Source organism: Narcine bancroftii, chromosome 10, assembly GCF_036971445.1.
Source record: "Narcine bancroftii isolate sNarBan1 chromosome 10, sNarBan1.hap1, whole genome shotgun sequence".
In the NCBI taxonomy this organism is placed as follows: domain Eukaryota; kingdom Metazoa; phylum Chordata; class Chondrichthyes; order Torpediniformes; family Narcinidae; genus Narcine; species Narcine bancroftii.
The window spans coordinates 58,336,741-58,357,186 of record NC_091478.1 but is presented as its reverse complement, the minus strand read 5'-3'; the positions used below and the strand labels follow the sequence as shown (position 1 = coordinate 58,357,186).

Below are 20,446 nucleotides of genomic sequence, written 5' to 3'. Positions count from 1 at the left end.
AGATCATATCAAATATGTATTAGAGCTGGCCCGCTGGCCGCTGTGCCAGTATAGCACATTCACAGCTAATACTACAAATCCCAGAATGCTTTGCAAATGTGTTGGCGCCGGCCCGTCAGCCCGCTAATCGCCCCCACCTCCTCTCTTTACTTTCATTAGCATCTGTGACCTGTCGCCCAACTCACATGTAATAAACCCCTTACGAAAAATGGCCCAACGAAAGACAGAAAACAGGACCTTTCAAGACAGGTGGGAGACAGAGACTATATGTTCAGTATTTTAAAAGACAAACCTGTTTGTTATTGAAGCAAGTTATTATTTTTTTGACTTGTTGGCTTGTGAAAAAAAATACATTTAAAAGGAGCTTAAAGGCTATAGAGAAATATTATTTATTGAATATTTTATTTTTCATTTGTTAATGCTTCTTCTGGAAAGAGTGAAACCAAAACTATTATTAAACATTTATTTTAATAAGAAAAAGTTTAACATTACATATGTTGAAAGAAGAGGAAACATGCAGATGTTGTTGAAAATTTTCAATAAATATTTAGTTTGGCCCACGACTTAGTCCAAGTTTTTAATTTTGGCCCTCTGTGAATTTGAGTTTGACACCCTGCTCTAAAGCATATCTTTTCTCCAACCACTGTTGTTGTGCACAGATAACAGTTTCTGCTTGCGCCTTAGCATGCATAGCTGATCTGCTTGAAGCACACGAAACTGTACTTGCTCTAGATGCATTTGAAGACTTTGAAGTTCTTGCACTTAGAACCTTGGAAATATGATCATCAGGATTCACATCTGAACTTACAGATACTGCTGATTGAGTCTCTATCTTCTGCATTTCGCTTGGTACAGCCACAGTGGGACTTTGTGACTTACATTCATCTGTTCTAGTTCCACTAACTTTTAAGCCAGTAAATGAGGTCTGCAATGCCTTAACAGAGTCTTCTTCTTGCTTGCTAGTTGAAGCCCCTTCTTCATTAGCTATTGGCTCAACCTAATGCCAAGTGTTGTTGGTCCACCTTGCTGGCTGAACTCACGATCAAACAGTTCTTTGAGAGGAGCTGTTTGCTCGAGGACTTTAGCCCAACGAGACTTCTTCTTATCCATCTTGGGTTCTTCACACTGCAGCCTGGCTTCTTCTGGTTCCAGTTGAAACTGTAAACTGTATCTTACTTGGTCCCTTTAGGAGATTTGCTGCTGGCTGAATTGTCTCTGTGGTTCTGCACACAAGCTTTCTTATCTCAATGTTTATTTTTACAGGAACATTTTCTGGCCTTCCTGCCAAATCTGCTACCAAAGCTGTGGCTTATCTTTTTCTTTTTTTTTAATATTTTTTTTATTTTTCACCCTGTGAACCATAACAACCAAAATATGTACAAACGTTTCTCATTAAATATACAAAGTGGGATTTTCCCCCCCTTCCCTCCCTCCCTCCCCCCTTCCCACCCCCCCAACAAAAACCAACAAATATTCAACATATACAATACAATAAAACCATAAAACTATCTTCACACAAAGGAAAAACAAACCAGAACAATGTGTCATCTACTTTTATACACTAAATCAAATAGTTCTGTCTTCTAATCATTTTAGGGTATGGAGGTCTGAGGCAAGCTCTATCTGATGTTCCATGTATGTTTCCCAAATTTGTTTGAACAGTGTAACTTTATTTTTTTAATTATATGTTATTTTTTCCAATGGAATACATTTATTCATTTCCATGTACCATTGGTGTATTCTCAGGCTCTCTTCCATTTTCCAAGTTGACATTATACATTTTTTGCTACTGGTAAGGCTATCATAATAAATCTTTTTTGCGTTTTATCTAATTTAAGGCCTAATTCTTTATTTCTTATGTTACTTAAAAGGAAGATCTCTGGATTTTTTGTGATTTTATTTATTATCTGATTTAGTTCTTCCCAAAACGTATTCACTTTCGTACATGCCCAAATTGCATGTATTGTTGTTCCCATTTCCTTCTTACACCGAAAACATCTATCTGATAATGTTGGATCCCATTCTTTTAATTTTTGGGGTGTGATATATACCCTGTGTAACAATTATACTGTATCATGCGTAACCTTGTGTTTATTGTATTCTTCATAGTTCCAGAACATAACTTTTCCCATGCTTCATTCTTTATCTTTATGTTTAAATCCTTTTCCCACTTTTGTTTAGGTTTATAGCTTATTTCCTCATTTTCCTTATCTTGCAGCTTAATGTACATATCTGTTATAAATCTTTTAATTATCATTGTATCTGTAATCACATATTCAAAGATGCTTCCTTCTGGTAATCTCAATCTGTTTCCCAATTTTTCCTTTAAATAAGCTTTCAGTTGGTGGTATGTAAACATTGTACCATGAGTTATTCCATATTTATCCTTCAACTGTCCAAATGTTAATAAATTATTTCCCAAAAAACAATTTTCTATTCTTTTGATTCCTTTTCTCTCCCATTCTCTACAGGAAAGGTTATCTATTGGAAAAGGGATTAGTGGATTTTGCATCAATAACAATTTTGGTATTTGGTAATTCGTTTTTTTCCTTTCTATATGGATCTTCTTCCATATATTAAGTAAATGATGCAATACTGGTGAGCTTTTATATTGCACCAGCTTTTCATCCCACTTATAAAGTATATGTTCCGGTACCTTCTCCCCTATTTTATCTAGTTCTTTCTTAGTCCAGTCTGGTTTTTCTCTCGTCTGGTAAAAATCTGATAAATATCTTAATTGTGCGGCTCTCTAATAATTTTTAATAAGTTTGATAACTGCAAACCACCCTGGTTATACCTCTGTTAATTTATCTGACGCTACCCTTGGTTTCCCCCCTTTCCACAAGAATTTCCTTATTATTCTCTTTAGTTCATCAAAGAATTTCTCTGTTAAGGGAATTGGTAACATTTGAAATAAATATTGTATCCTTGGGAACACATTCATTTTAATGCAGTTCACCCTCCCCATCAACATTAGCGGTAGTTCTTTCCAGTGTTCTAAATCTTCCTGCACTTTCTTTATTAGTGGCTGATAATTTAGTTTGTACAAGTGGCTTAAGTTATTGTCTAACCTTATTCCTAGGTATCAAATTGCTTGTGCTTGCCATTTAAATGGTGATTCTTTTTTAACTTCTGTGTAATCCGCATTACTCATTGGCATCACTTCACTTTTATTTGCGTTGACCCCGATATCTCTCCATATTCCTTCAATTCCTTGTGTAAATCTTTTATTGATATCTCTGGTTCTGTTAGGTATACTATGATCTCATCTGCAAATAAACTGATTTTATACTCCTTCTCCTTTATTTTTATCCCTCTTATTTTGTTTTCTATTCTTATCAGCTCTGCCAATGGTTCTATTGCTCAGGTGAACAATGAGGGGGATAGTGGACATCCCTGCCTAGTTGATCTACTTAATTTGAATTGGTTTCCTACATATCCATTTACTAGTACCTTTGCCAATGGTCCATTATATAATGCTTTAATCCAATTAATATATTTTTCTGGCAGATTGAACCTCTGTAATACCTTAAATAAGTAGTTCCACTCTACCCTGTCAAAGGCTTTTTTTTGCGTCTAAGGCAACAGCCACCATTGGTTTCTTATTTCCTTGAGCTGCATGAATTAGATTAATATGTTTACAGACATTATCCGCTGTTCTTCTTTTCTTAATAAATCCAGTTTGATCTTGTTTTACTATTTTTGGTACACAGTCGGCCAATCTGTTTGCTAATAATTTTGCTATTATCTTATAATCTGAATTAAGTAGAGATATTGGTCTATATGATGCTGGTGTTAGTGGATCCTTCACTCTCTTTGGTATTACTGTAATTATTGCTGTCTTACATGAATCTGGCAAGTTTTGTGTTTCTTCTGCCTGATTCATTACTTCCAGGAAAGGAGGAATTAATAACTCCTTAAATGTTTTATAAAGTTCTATTGGAAATCCATCCTCTTCTGGTGTTTTATTGTTCGGCAGCTTTTTTAATATATCCTGTACTTACTCTATTTCATTTCAAATGGTTTTATCAGTTTGTTTTGTTCCTCTTCTTGCAATTTCGGCAGTTCAATTTTAGCTAAAAACTCTTCTATTTTATCATCTTTTCTTTCATTTTCAGTTTGGTATAATTGTTCATAAAATTCCTTATGGTTTTCATTAATTTCCGTTGGGTTATATGTGATTTGATTGTCCTTTTTACTTGATGCCAATACAGTTCTTTTAGCTTATTCTGTTTTAAGTTGCCAGGCCAATATTTCATTTGTTTTTTCTCCCAATTCATAATACTTTTGCTTTGTTTTCATTATGTTCTTCTCCACCTTGTACATTTGTAATGTTTCGTATTTTATTTTTTCTCTGTCAATTCTCTCTTTTCCTTTATATCGTCCCTTTTCACTAATTCCTTTTCTATACACGCTATCTCCCTTTCCAGCTGCTCTATTTCCCGATTGTAATCCTTTTTCATCTTAGTTACATAACTTATTATCTGTCCTCTAATGTAAGCTTTCATTGCATCCCATAGTATAAATTTATCTTTCACCGATTCTGTGTTTATTTCAAAATATGTTTTAATTTGGTGTTCAATAAACTCTCTAAATTCCTGCCTTTTAAGTAGCATAGAGTTTAAACTCTATCTATATGTTCTGGAAAAACAACCAACTGAAAAACCTCACAAAGATAAGCGTATACAGAGCCGTTGTCATACCCACACTCCTGTTCGGCTCCGAATCATGGGTCCTCTACCGGCACCACCTACGGCTCCTAGAACGCTTCCACCAGCGTTGTCTCCGCTCCATCCTCAACATCCATTGGAGCGCTCACACCCCTAATGTCGAGGTACTCGAGATGGCAGAGGTCGACAGCATCGAGTCCACGCTGCTGAAGCTCCAGCTGCGCTGGATGGGTCACGTCTCCAGAATGGAGGACCATCGCCTTCCCAAGATCGTATTATATGGCGAGCTCTCCACTGGCCACCGTGACAGAGGTGCACCAAAGAAAAGGTACAAGGACTGCCTAAAGAAATCTCTTGGTGCCTGCCACATTGACCACCGCCAGTGGGCTGATAACGCCTCAAACCGTGCATCTTGGCGCCTCACAGTTTGGCGGGCAGCAGCCTCCTTTGAAGAAGACCGCAGAGCCCACCTCACTGACAAAAGGCAAAGGAGGAAAAACCCAACACCCAACCCCAACCAACCAATTTTCCCTTGCAACCGCTGCAATCGTGTCTGCCTGTCCCGCATCGGACTGGTCAGCCACAAACGAGCCTGCAGCTGACGTGGACTTTTTTACCCCCTCCATAAATCTTCGTCCGCGAAGCCAAGCCAAAGAAAGAAGATATGTTCTTGGTGGGATGTCCTCCAGTTCTATTATTTAACAGGGGTGAATGATCTGAAAGTAGTCTAGCTTTATACTCTGTTTTCCTAACTCTTCCTTGAATATGAGCCGACAACAAAAACATCTCAATCCTTGAGTATGATTTATGCCTACTCAAATAATATGAATATTCCTTCTCTTTTGGGTGCTGACTCCTCCATATATCCATAAGTTTCATTTCCTGCATTAATTTAACCATAAATTTGGCTACTTTATTCTTTTTGCTTGTCTTTTGTCCAGTTTTATCCAACAATGGATCCAAATTAAGGTTAAAATCCCCTCCTATCAATATATTTCTTTGTGTATCTGCAATCTTCAAAAATATTTCTTGCATAAACTTTTGATCCTCATCGTTAGGTGCATATATATTGAGCAAATTCTGAGTATATCTGACACTTTATCATTACATAACTCCCTGCTGGATGTTATTTCCTCTTCTATCCTGATTGCTACATTTTTGTTAACTAATGTGGCTACATCTCTAGCTTTTGAATTATATGATGCTGCCGCTACGTGCCCTACCCAGTCTCTCTTCAATTTGTTATGTTCCACTTTGGTTAGATGCGTTTCCTGCACAAATGCTATATCTATTTTTTCTTTTTTCAGTAAATTTAGTAGCCTCTTCCTTTTAATTTGGTTATGTATTCCATTAATGTTTATAGTCATATAGTTCATCGTGGCCATCTTGTATCTTGTTTACACCTCTTTTGTTTCCGTCTCCTCGCCACCTCCACCCCCTTTTTCCCCTTTTTAGCTTTTAGTTTTCCATTTTTAAACTCAATGTATGACAACACATTTAAAACACAAAATACTCCAAAATTCCCACACCCAATAACATCTTAACCCCAAATGCACCCCCTTTCTAAGAGTTGCCCCTTATCCCTTGCTGGGCAACCACAACTCCCCTTTCCATTTGGTTTGTGATCTTGCTCGCAAGCATCAACTGATTTCGCAGTGATGGTTATTCTCTCCCCCCCCGCCCCCCCAGAAAACACTTTTTTTAATACATATAACAAAGCTCTCTCTTTTTTCCCCCTTTCTTCCGACCTTCCCTTCTCTTTTCCATCTTCAGTTCTTTACATATACATTATTTTTACATCGTTATATATACTTTATCGTCGTTCTTCATTCTTGTTACATCTCTTCTTCTCTTCCTCTGTCCTGCAAACGCTCTGCAAATTCTTGTGCTTCCTCCGGATCCGAGAACAGTCTGTTTTGCTCCCCAGGTATAAATATTTTAAGTACGGCTGGATGTCTTAACATAAATTTATAACCTTTTTTCCATAAAGTCATTTTCGCTGAATTAAACTCCTTCCTCTTCTTTAAGAGTTCAAAACTTATGTCTGGGTATAAAAAAAAAATTCCCTTATATTCCAACGGCTTATTATCTTCTCTAACTTTGTTCCTTGCTCATTCCAGTATATTTTCTCTAAAATTTTTCTAAGATGGACCTTAGTTTTTGACATGTCTGCGGTTTCGATGTTAGTGCTCTGTGTGCCCTTTCTATTTCCATTTCTGCATGTAATTCTGTCATTCCCAAAACCTTCAGAATCCATCCTTTTATAAATTCCTTCATGTCTGAGCCTTCTTCATCCTCCTTCAGGCCCACTATTTTTAAGTTGTTTCACCTACTGTAGTTTTCCAACATATCAATTTTCTGAGATAACAACTCTTGTGTCTCTTTAATTTTTTTGTCACTTTCTTCCAATTTTTCTCTTAAATCACTTACTTCCATTTCTACACCCGTTTCCAGTTCCTCCACGTTTTCTACTCTTTTCCCTATTTCTGTCATGACCAGTTCTAAACCTTGCATTTTGTCTTCGGCTCTTTTCATTTTTCTTTTAATCACAATAAATTCTAATGATAACCATTCTTTTAATGATCTCATTTGTTCTTCAAAAAAGGCTTTATCTATAATCTGTCCATCTGTTTTACCTTCTATTTCTCTGTGAAGATCTTGGTCTTCTTCTTCCTCTTCTGTGTCTGTACCTGTGCTTGTGTCTTCTTCTTCTCTTCTTTGTATTTGTGTATCTTCTGTTTTTCCTGATGAATTACTTCTATATCTTTTTCTAGCCTCTTCATGCTGGGCCTCTTGCTGTTGGTCTGCCTTTCGTGGGCTGTCTGTCTGTCTGGCCTCTTGCTGTTGATTCTCTTGTCTGTCACCCCGCTGTCGTTCTTCTTCGTCTGGCTCCTCGCTCCTTTCCACTCCGTTGTTTTTATCCTCCAGCTGAGCGCCCTGATGTCGGGCGTCCCCCAGCTGTTCGTGCTGTACCTGCCCGCACCTTGGCTGAGCCCCCCTCCCGCCAGTATTCACTTTTTCCTTTGATTGTGCACTTTTTGGCTTTGAGAGCCATTTTTGAAGTCCACCAGTTGGGAGGTCGTGACCTCGCAGGGCACTCACCAACCTCGGAGATCAGCTGCTCTTCACCACCGCAGCTCTCTGCTCCTTCGTGCAGGTAAGGCCTTCTTCTTTCTTCTCTGGTGATTTTTCTTCTTTTTTTCCCCGTTGTTCATACTTTCTCTTTCTTGGGTTCCATCTTCTTATTCCTTTCTGTAACTTTATCTTCTATTTCTTGAGTTTTGTATGCGTTGAGCCTTGTCTTTTCCAAACTTTTTTTTTCCCTGAGGAGGTCAAGCAGAATGTCACCAGAAGAAGGAGAGGGGTTGTGAATGAAATGTTTAAATATCTCAGAGTGCTTCACTGATTGGAGGCTGTTTCATCTAGCTCAAGAAATTCAAACAGGAAGGCATGCATTTTCGGAAAAGAGGCTGTTCATTTGGGTCTGAGATACAGTGAAGTTTTGACAAGTCAAAAGTTCAAGAACCTTTGGAATTATTATCGTCAAGAGCAGTGAATGTCTAGTGATCATCAGTCATGCTGTGATCATTAGGCCTGTTGAACTCTGATAATCAAGGGCTGAAGATGTGAGAGACGAAAGAGCAATTTTAAGCATCAATTATGATCTCGTTGGACTATGGATCTTAAGAGACCTTTTTGCTAATTTGTACACCAGTCAACTTCTGAAGGACAAAATAACAGCACGGTTGGCGTAAAGGATGGCATAGATGGCGTAGCAGTTAGCACAACACTGTTACTGCCCCAGCGACCGAGACTGGGGTTCGAATCTCATGCTATCTATAAGGAGCTGGATGTTTTCGTATGTCCACCCACCATTCTAAACATACTGGGGTTGTAGGTCAATTGGATGTAATTGGGCAACATGAGCTCAGGGGCCAAAAGGGCCCATTACCATGCTGTAAAACTAATTTTTTTTAAATTAAAAATTACGGTAAAAATGTAAAGGTGCAGAGATGGGAAGGCATTTAGTTTCTCAGAAATCTTCCACTTTCTTGGTTTCAACTGCACGAAACTGGTTGGTTTGAGATTCTGTCTGTACTGAGAAGTCTGTGTAATGGGGTATTGCCACGTGTTCCTGCAAGTGACAAGTTGTCACATTTTCAGATCATTGGATCTGCCTTTTTTTTCCTTCACAGTTTGCTCTTGTGGAAGAAGAACCATCTCAGGCAGAACAATCAGACCATCAGTCTCCCTCTAATGTTCCAGTTCCCCCTGCTCTCTCCCATAAAGAATGACTGTGTCCAGAATGCTGTGCTGAAACTAAGCAGTTACTCCAAGAAGTCCTTCTCCCCAAGTACTGATAGAAGGGCTGGGTAACTGGAACCTGGCATTTCTTTCATAAGTCAGAGTGCCTGATACAGATGTTGTCAGCTGGAACTGAAACTGTATTGTGTTTTGATGAAGAAAGGTTGTCAATAAAGGACTTGACACAACTCTTTCTCTGTTACAGATGTTCTGGCACACAGACAGCCTGTTTCCCATGTTGCTGAAGACACTCTCTGATGAGTCAGATGAGGTGAGAACTAAGAAGGGTTTGTGAAAAGGTGTTTTGTGCCTGCATTGTAATGGTTCCTGTTTGTTTTGTCTCATGGTGTCTGTAAACTGTACTTTACATTCATTCCCTCTTGCTGAGCTCATGTAAGTTAAGGATTAGTCATTGCTCTGTCTGGCTCATTCAACTTACTGAAGTGGCATCATGGTGCAGGTGACAAACAATGTCATAGCACAAGCTTTACCAAATATCTGATAATCATTTCTTTGTGCTTTAAGTTTGTGCTCAATGATCTGAATCAAGCAACGATGTAGCTGTGAGCACAACGTTATTATAGCGCCAGCAACCCATAGAACACTACAGCACAGAAACTATTATTCTGCCTGGTCCCATCGGCCTACATCCGGACCAGAGCCCTCCAGATCTGTCCGTGGTTTGAATCTGGCTCTCGGTGAGGAGTTTGTATGTTCTCCCCGAGTCCACGTGTTTCCTCCCATATTCCTCAGTTTCCTCCCATGTTCCAAAGACGTACAGCGTTGGAAGGTTAGTTGGTCACATGGGTGTACTTGGGCGTGGGCTCATGGGCCGGAAGAGCCTGGTACCATGCCAAATCTCTTAACATTATAATGAAAAAGTAAAAGTGGGAGTTTAATATTTGAAATCAAAATTTGAGATTTCAATTTGTTAACGTTGACTTGAGAAAACAAACTATGAAATGGTCATCAGTGGGGAAATGAACTCCAGAAGTTAATATTTCTGCAGTATGTAATGCATCATTTTGCACTTTTCTGATTTAAAAGATTTTTCGGGTAATTGCGTTTGTTTAATCTGAAATTTTAAGCTCCCATTGAATGGGTCAGGGGTGCTAGACAAAGTGGTGATTCTCTGTCCACCTTACGGTAGCCAAAAGTTAAAGAATTTCATGTATGTTGCATTATAAATGTAGAAATACATGACAATAATGGAGTCTTTATCTTTAATTACATTTATTTTAACTTCATTTTAAGTGAGAATTTATGGTAGTTATTTTTAATCTTGTTTTGAAATAGCATTATTTACAACTCTGGAAAGTTAAAATGTTATGAGACTGTAATGCTCGATTTCCATGGGCAAATGTTGCAGACAGCTCACTACACAGACATGCTGGAGAAACTCAGCAGGCCATGCAGCATCCATAGGAAGTAAGAAGTAACTTGCATATTGGGCCTGACCCAATACCTTGGTTGCCTTTTAATTCCTATGGATGTTGAATGGCCTCCGCCTCGTCTGTGTATTGCACTCGATCCCAGCATTTGCAGACTTTCTTCATTAATTTGCAGGCAGCTCAGTTTGCATTGATGATACTGTGACAGAATATAGATATGTTTTGGGGAGATAAATTGGGGCAGGTTTTTAGTGTAGGTCACATACAAACACTCGAAGTGAAACATTAGACAGCCAGTCCTCTCTTGCATGAACCACAAGGGCTTTGACCAGACAGAAGAAAACACTCACAACCTGTCTTCCAAATGGGGTTTTTCACAAGCTTGCCAGCTTGTCCTGTTCCAGTCCCAGTTGCTGCTGCTGACTGTAACACTGAAGAACTGATCTCTGTCTCTCTCAGAGAAAAAGCCTGTTTGACTCTCTCTGCTTGTAAAACCACATGACCCTCTTAAAACCGCAAGTTCCTCTCCAGACAATCTGCAGCTCCGACAAGTTCTTTCATCTGTTGCCTTTTTGTAAACAACAATCCATTAGTAAAGTCTCTTGGGCACTCTACAAAACTTTTGCAAAGGCTGTTGGCCCCAACATGTCCAGCATGAGCAGAGCTCCAGTATTTTAAATCAGATCTGTTTTAAAGTGTTTGTATGTGACCTACAACAAAAAACCTTCCCCAATTTATCTCCAAAAAACATATTTATATTCTGTCACAGTACAAACTCCCTGGTGAGCTCTGAGATTTATGGTCACACTTAAGAGTCTTTTGAATATCCCTGTTGAATCAGTCTCTACTATCGCCCCAGCAATGCATTCCAGTCACCCACCACTTGGTGTAGAAAAGCTTGCCTCTGACATCTCCCCTAAACTTCCCCCTGCTCACCTCAAACAGTTGTCCTCTCGTATTAGTTATTGTCGCCTGCTCTGCAATAACCTGGTCATCAGGTTGATTAAGGGTAATGAGGAACATCACCCCCATGGATAATGAACAAACACAGTGCAAAACACATTGCATGTTCAGTCATGTTGATTTGGTTCATTGATTTGGTGGGCCTTTTTGCCAACACATACCCACAGCACTAACTGAAATAGATTTTCATTGCAGCATCTTGCTACTCCACTTAATCAGGCAGTGCTCAATACACTGAAATTGGGTCTCCCTCCTCCCCTTCTCATTTGCTTATCCAGGCACAAACACATGGTAGGGGCATCATCAGACAAGCAGCTCTCGCTCAAGTCGATGGCCATCCACGTCTGTGCCACTCGGTGTGTTACTTTGTCAGCGCTTCCACCTCCGCCTGCTTGCTGCTGGGTTTCTGCTTGGCCTGTTGCTTCCCTTCACCCACCCATGTGAGATGAGGTCACAGCTTCTCTCCACAAAGGTTTTATTTGGTCATCCACTCAACTCGATTGATTCCTCTGCCCTCTGGTTGGGTTGCACATCCAGGATCGTCAGCATCTTCCCAAAGGATTTCCGGCAGTTCCTCTAGTAAATTCAAATTTAGACATACCACACGGTAACAGGCCATTCCTGCCCACGAGTCCGTGCTGCCCAAATACACCAATTAACCTACAACCCCTGTACTTTTTGAAGGGTGGGAGGAAACCGAAGCACCCCGAGTAAATCCATACAGATGCGGGAAGAACGAACAAACTCCTTACAAACAGCAGCAGATTGAAGCCCAGCTGCTGATGCAGTGCTAACCATGCTGCCCAGCTAACGTGTTTTCCACAACTAGGAAAAGAATAGGGGCTGGAGTGCAATACATAAAAGATCTGGAGACACTCAATATATCATGCAGTAACCATAAGAACGAAAAGGTCACCCCTTACTTCTCATAGATGCGGCGTGACCTGCCGAGTTTCTCCAGCACATTTGTGATTGCACTCAACCCAGCATCTGCAGACTCCAGGGGCCAGAGAATGCCTTTGAATCTGCTAAACCATTGAATATATCATGGCTAGTCATCTGTGTCAATAACACATTCTTCCCATTACCACATCATGCCTTTTTGAGTCCAGTAAGAGTCCAGATGAGTCATTCTTTTGATGTACTCAGTCACTCCCTGGTCCACAATTGAGATGCAAACATTGCATTTGGCAGATGGAAACAGCATTACCATCTGATGTGAAAAGCCTTTTGAAAGGCTCTTTGGCTCAACACATCCATGCCGACCACTGGCATCACCAACATTAACCCCCATCTGCTCACGTTAATGCCAATCCTCCATGTCCTGCTCACTCAAGTGCCAGATCATATGCTCCTTGAATGTTGACTATTCCTGCCTCCACTGCAACTTCTGGCAGCTCATTCCAAAAGCCAGTTACATATTGTGTCAAAATGTTCCCCCTCCAATCTCACCTTAAACCTATGCCCTCTCGTTCTTCAATCCCCCAACTGTGGGAAGCAGTCTCTGGCTAATAATCTTCAATTGCAGGTATACATGAATGTGCAGTACATTTTTGAACTACTCTTTGGAAATGCTGAAATGAACCACTGATACTTCAGAAGCCTCAGTCCTTTTAAATGACTTTGTTTTTTGTGCTTTACCATCGAGAGCCAGTGGTATTTTCACCACACAAATCTTGGCCTGCCTTCATCACACTGGAACACCAAGATCTTTGTCAGTAAGCCCAGTTTCATCTGCATTGCAAATCAGTTCTAGTTGTAACCTACTTTTGAATGAATATTGTAAATTCCTCTTGGGAGCCATCAGCCGCTGACCAATCTGCACTAAACATTTAAGCAGAGATAACAGATTCCATGTCACTTTTGAAATAAGTTAAAATTGCCCATATTCCGAATGTATCAAATCAAACCTTACTTCTTTAAACACCAGTTTACTTTAATCATTTGTCAGTTGAACTGTTCCAAGAATTTTCTCCAAGTTACCTTCATTACTTTTTCTCTTACACACACTTATCCTGTAAAAAATATCAGTGTTAACTTAAATCCAAACTCTCTGTTCACCATTTCTGAGATCTGCTGAGTGATCAGTGCTTTCTGTCCCTTGAAGGCAGTACTGATTAAGGTTCAAGGCTGCACAATTACTAAAAGGTGTAAAGGATTTGATCTTTAACTGTAGTCACGTCTGCTCACTAACTGTGGTGCTGTACTTCCTGGAGCTCACTGCAGATGGGCTTTTGAAATCTGAAAGTGTACAATATTCCAACAAACTGTGTGAGTTTTTGTAGCTGATGCTGAAAACTGGGTTCAGAGGTGGCCACATGGAGCACCTTCACCACAGTGAAACACCAAAGCACTCATGCGAGTCTTCTCAGGCAAACCCAATGCTGAGCCACTCAAAGAAAGTGGAACTGATTGTGTAGATGTGGAAGGAGGTTCAGAAAGGATGTGGGCATGTTGTTGGGAGGCCCAGGGCATGGCCATAGATGGCTCAGCAAGCACAAGGGGCCAGAATTGGAGAACAGACCATTACCTGACCAGACTTTGGCAAGTCTGATCACCTGGCTGTACGCCTACTCCTGGTGTACAAACAGATTACTGAAGAGCTCAGCATCAATAGTCGAGGGAGGCAGAGGAGCATCTGCAGGACTGTTTTGAATCGGTGGACTGGAACATATTCAAGAACTCATCCATTAAGTTTAAGGCTGGAAGATTTTACAGATATGGGAGAGGATGGAGATGAAGATGGAAATTTTAATATTGCTTGGTGATGGAGTGAGCATTGTCTCACTCCAATTCTACCAGCCTGTACTTCATTAGTCATTTAAAACTAAACTCAATTGGCTCTTAAAAGACTCCTGCAAATATCTTTGATAAAATGTTATGTAAAATTTTTTGTGATGGTACCAAACTTATCACTTTCTGGTGAGATCAAACACAGATTGGGTGACTGCTTTGCTGAATACCTACTGTGGGTCTAAACCTGAGCTTTCCAACCATTCCAACTCCCCCAGCCATTCCTACAGGGATATGTCTGTCCTCAGCCCCATCTATCGTCAGGAATACACATTATATTCCTCCTGGACAGCCTGAAACCTAACAGCATGACCATGGACTTCTCTAATTTCAGGTAGCTCCAACCGCTAACTCCAATTCTTCTTTACCAACTCCTGTACATAATTTCCCCATCCACTCTCCAACTTTCTCCCCACCCCCCCCCCCCCCACTCCCAAACCCTTCCAGGTAGTCTCTCCCTCTACCTATCTCTCCACCTCTCACACCTTGGTCCTCTCACATTTTGCCCCTCCCCCCAGCTTTTTCTCCCTCTCAATATGTATTACTAGCCCTTTCCTTTTAGACTTGAAGAAGAATCCAAACCCAGCATGTTGACTGACCATTTCTGCCCTTGGATGCTGTCCGACCTGCTGAGTTCTTCCATCAGATCTTTACCTTGTTGCTGACTGAACACGATCAATTCCACCTGCTATTCACTGCTTGCAGTCCCTTCATCCCAGATGAAAGATTCACTTTGGATAAAATAATTAATCTCATTTGAATTGAATTTGACCTGAGATGAGTTTGGCTGATGTCAGATTCCAGGGGGTGGTTTTCTCACTTCCATTCTCCACCACCTGCCATCAACTGCAAGGAACAGTTAGGCAATCTGGCTTGATGGTGTAGTTCATGTACAAGAACCTATGTGAAATTCCTGGTTGGTTTCACTCTGAAGGCATCTCAGATTTGATGGGCTCGATGAAAGAGTAGACATTTAATTTGGAGATACAGCATAGTAACATCTCGTGCACAGTACACCAAGTGAAACACAGTGCAGAAGTGCATTTAAAGAGGGTAATCAGTTAGTATGGAGCAAAGGCACCATAATTTTACTACTTTTGGCTTCATTCAGGAGTCTGATAACAGCAGTAAAGGAACTATCTTTGAACCTGCTGGTGTGTCATGGGGAGGGGCATGAAGAGAATGTTACTGGGGTGGGATGAGTCTTAAGATGCTGGCTGCTTTTTTGAGGAACATGGACAGTCAATGGAGGGGAAGGGGCTGTGCGTGGGTCATGTTCACAACCCTCTCTAGATGTTTGTGGTCTTGAGTGGAGCAGTTCCCATCCCACGCAGTGATGCACCCTGATGGGAGGTCTTCAGTGGTGTCTGTAAAGCAACAGACAGTGTTCATAGAGTTCATACTCCCCTGGCCACTTGGAATATGGGAGTCGGAGGGGGTTGGGGGGGGGGAACAACAGGATGGGGAGGGTGTAGTTGTGGGAGTTGGTTGCATACTTCCTTGTTGGTCCTGGGAGCACACCATCTAGTAATCAGCCTGGAGCAAATGCCTGTCCTTCTACCAGGGATAGATCTGAGTCCAGGTCTCCACTGGCTCACTGAAGCTCTCCCAGGACAACTGGGCACATCAACAGGTGGAGTACATACTGGATAATGATGAGAGTATGTAAATAAGAGTAAAACAAAAGTCTGCGGACACATGGTTAAGTGAGGACATACCAGACACAGCGTTGCAGCCTGAGGGCAACACCCTTCACCACATGGACCAGACGCCAGCGTCAGGAAAAACCAGGGGAGGTGGTGTTGGCGTCATCATTACATCATGGTACACCAACGTGACAATCATCCCAGTCCTGCTCCCCTGACCAGGAACATCTGGAGATCAAGTGCCGTCTATTCAACCTGCCGAGGGAGTCCATTGCCATTAGCCTAGTTGCAGTGTACATTCTGCCCCAGGCTAACATTAGCTTGGCACTGGAGGGACTGAGCACTGTGATCAACAGCCATGAGACAGCACATCCTGATGCCTTCTCCATCATTGTGGGGGACTTCAATAAGGCCAGCCTGAAGAAGTCTCAGATAAACTACCACCAACACGTCACATACGAGATCAGTGGAGCCAACACCCTCGACCACTGCTACATCACCATGAAGAACGCCTACCAAGCCATTACCTGACCACACTTTGGCAAGTCTGATCACCTGGCTGTACTCCTACTCCTGGTGTACAAACAGATTACTGAAGAGCTCAGCATCAATAGTCGAGGGAGGCAGAGGAGCATCTGCAGGACTGTTTTGAATCAGTGGACTGGAACATATTCAAGAACTCATCCATTAAGTTTATGGTGAATATGCATCACGTGTTACCGACTTCATCAAAACCTGTGTGGATGAGTGTGTGCCCACATGCACATAGTGGGCGTTCCCAAATGGATAAATCAGAGGGTTAGACCAGGGACCCAGATATTAACATAACATATATATAACAATTACAGCACGGAAACAGGCCATTAGGCCCTTCTAGTCCGCACCGAACCAAAACACCCCTCTCTAGTCCCACCTCCCTGCACAATGCCCATAACCCTCCATCTTCTTCTCATCCATATACCTGTCCAACCTTTTCTTAAATAATACAATTGACTCCGCCGCCACTATTTCTCCTGGAAGCTCATTCCACACGGCTACCACTCTCTGAGTAAAGAAGTTCCCCCTCATGTTACCTCTAAACCTCTGCCCCTTAATTCTTAACTCATGTCCTCTTGTTTTAATCTTTCCTCCTCTTAACGGAAATAGTCTATCCACATCCACTCTGTCTATCCCTTTCATAATCTTAAATACTTCTATCAAATCCCCTCTCAACCTTCTACGCTCCAAAGAATAAAGACCTAATCTGTCCAATCTCTCCCTATACTCTAGATGCTTAAACCCAGGTAACATTCTGGTAAACCTTCTCTGCACTCTCTCCACTCTGTTTATATCCTTCCTATAATTAGACTTCTATAAGAAGTCCAGGTACGACATGTGGAAGGCCATCTCTGAAGCAAAGTGGCAATTCCAGAGGAAGCTAGAGACAGAAATAGACGTTCACCAGCTATGGCAAGGATTTGCGGCCATTTACAGTTACAAAGTGAGGGTGAACACCATAGATGGGTGTGAAGCTTCATTACCCGATGAGCTGAACATCATCTATGCCTTCTTTGAGAAGGAGAACCCAACAATGCCTACTAGAATTCCTGCAAAGGCTGAAGACATTGTGATATCTGTCTCGAAGGCCAACATCAGAACATCATTCAAAAGGGTGAAAGCTCTCAAGGCATCAGGCCCTGACGGCATACCTAGCAGGGTACTGAAAATCTGTACTAATCAACTAGCCGGAGAGCTCACGGGTATTTTCAACCTCTCATTGCTACAGTCAGAGGTTCCCACCTGCTTCGGGCATCATCATCCCAGTACCCAAGAAGAGCCATGTGAGCTGCCTCAACAACTGTCGCCCAGTAGCACTAACTTCTCCTGTGATTAAATGCTTTGAGAGGCTGGTCATGGCCAGAATTAACACATACCTAAGCAAAGTCCTGGACCCACTGCAATTCACTTATCATCACAATCTGCACCCCCTTCTGCAACTGGACCTTGGCTTCCTCATTGGAAGACCACAGTCAGTACGAATTCATAAAAATGTCTCCTCCCCACTGACTACCAACAAGGGTGCACCTCAAGGATGTGTGCTTAGCTTTGCCCACTGCTCTGCTCACTGTACACCCATGACAGTGTGGCCAGGCACAATTCCAATGCTACGTAATGACACCACAGTTCTCAGCAGAATCACAAAGGGCAATGAGGAAGTGTCCAGGAGGGAGAGAGATCAGCTCGTTGAATAGTGTCACACCAGCAACCTTGCGCTCAACAGCAGCAAAACCAAAGAGATGATTATGGACTTAAGGTGGAAGTCAGGCATCTTGACCCAGTCCTCATCAAGGGCTCAGTGATGGAGAGGGTCAATAACTTCAACTTCTTGGGTGTCAACATCTCGGAGGATCTGTCCTGGAGCCTCCATGTCGATGCAATCATGAAGAAGGTTCGCTAGCGGCTATACTTTGTGAGGTGTTTGAGGAGATTCGGTATGTCACTAAAGACTCTCATAAACATCTTCAGGTGTACCGTGGAGAACATTCTAGCTGGCTGCATCACTGTCTGGTACAGAGGGGCCAACACTCAGGTTAAGAAAAAAACTCCAGAGGGTTGTTAACTCGGCCTGCAACATCACAGGCACCAGACTTCACTACATCAAGGACATCTACAAGAGGTGGTGTCTTGAGGAAGCAGCCTCTCTCCTTGAGGACCCCCACCACCCAGGCCCTCTTCACTCTGCTACTATCGGGTAAAAGATGCAGGACCCTATAGACGAGCACTCAGCAACACAAGGGCAGCTTCTTCCCCGCTGCCATCGGATTCCTGAATAATCAGTGAACCAAAAACTTTGCCTCACTTAATTTTGTACGGTGGTTTATGTGAATGCTTGCACTGTGACGCTGCTGCAACAGCGACCTTTGTGACTTGTTTATGACAATAAATATTGATTCTACTTTATAGAGCAAAAGTAAAGATATAAAACTAATGTTTCGGCCTTGATGAAGAGCTCATGCTCGAAATGTTGGTTAAGTATCTTTATCTTTGCTCTATAAAGATGTAAAGATACCAGATCTATCCCTGGTAGAAGGACAGGCATTTGCTCCAGGCTGACTACTTTCTCCCTCTGTCCTACACCGATGTTACAGCAGGCATCCTTAAATTACCTTTTTAGAAATATTTTCATGTTACCCACTTGTATAGACTGGGTGTTGAAATGTCTGCCAGTGTAGGAAACAAAATGCAAGTCATTGATGTTAAATCCGCAGATGCTGGGGTTAAGAGCAACATACAAAAGTGTAGGTCACACAGCATCCAAAGGAAATAAATGATATGGGCCTGAGCCCTTCATCTGGATAAACAGGTAGTCGGGGGGGGGGGGTGGTGGGGGGGAAGGGGGAAGAGCACAGGCTCACGGCTAAAAGGTAATCAGTGAATTTTTTATATTTTTTTAATTTAAAAAATTTAGACATACAGCACTGTAACAGGCCATTTGGCCTACGAGTCTGTGCCACCCAATTTACACCCGGAGCCCTCGGAGAAAACCCGCCCAGATACGGTGAGAACGTACAAACTCCTTACAGCGCGGGATTCAGACCCAGGTCCGGTCCCGATTGCTGGTACCGTAAAGGCATTGCACTAACCACTACGCCAACTGTGAATTGATTGTTGAAGTCTGGCTAATCTCTGGGAAGCAAACTTGAAAAAAAAACATTGTGTGGGTCAGGTAAAACTGCAAGGCTTTAGAGTTTAATTAATGGATGCAGGCCATGTCCTGTGTGAAACAACGTATCTTCTTGAATTTATTCAAAGCACCTTCAATGTTTTGACAGAAACACTGTGCAGAATTAGTCTGTTGACTTCTGACTGGCAGATGAAAGCTGTCAAATAAAGGCTCTATTTCTCCTCTATTTCCCATCTTAAGATTCTTTTGCAGCTCTGAACAGTGATGATGAATTGGGCTCCTTTTGAAGTTAGATTAATCCCTCAGAACACATCAAAGGATTAGACATTCAAGGCTCTTTATTATAGGGATCACCTAAATCAAATCACCAGTTAGTATCCTCCACTGCACGCCCCACCCCCTGCTGAAGCTCTTTTGCATTAATACATGGAGCCCGTCTCTAGAACCATAGTATAATGACAGCCATTTCATAGTTTCCGCCACTACTTTTCAACCCTCCAAATCTACCCTCAGATATCAACCTCCCCAAAGAGACTAATGTCTTCTCTTTATCCCTTGATATTTTGTATTTGATGGATGATCAGCTAAACTGTAACTATTTCCTGTAACAATAAAGTATTCCTCACAAGCCATTCAAAGAAAATCACAGAAGTGCCAGATTTGACTCTGGAACAGTCAGGTTTTAGGTTTTCTGCCTGTTTAGCTGCAGATTCATTTTAATGCAAACTGTGGCAAATTATTCTTTTAAAAATATTTTTATTGAGTTCATTAGATAAAACCCTGTGTGCATGATGGTCTAGTTAATAACAAAAAAAGGTCAAATCATATACATATTATCCAAAATTAGCAGTGAATAAGAAATAGATGATACAATTAAAAAATCCCTCATATAAAAAAAAGATATTTTTGTTTAGTTCTGTGATATGATCCATAATAATCGCACTTAAACCCATCATTATCTAATTGTCTCCACTCACAACAAAAAAAGAAATAAAATTCCCCCCCTACTAATCT

General features: G+C 41.4%; 1 protein-coding gene across 7 annotated transcripts in view; it reads left to right on the top strand.

Annotated features, from left to right (window-relative positions):
- The window catches only part of vac14 (vac14 homolog (S. cerevisiae)), a 416,406-nt gene that overhangs the window by 144,427 nt on the left and 251,533 nt on the right, over positions 1–20,446 (top strand). For all 7 annotated transcript variants that reach the window (XM_069901003.1, XM_069900996.1, XM_069900997.1 and 4 more), the window contains one exon: positions 9,181–9,246. In XM_069901003.1, the coding sequence (XP_069757104.1) occupies positions 9,181–9,246 (66 nt within the window). The remainder of the gene's footprint in view (positions 1–9,180; positions 9,247–20,446) is intronic.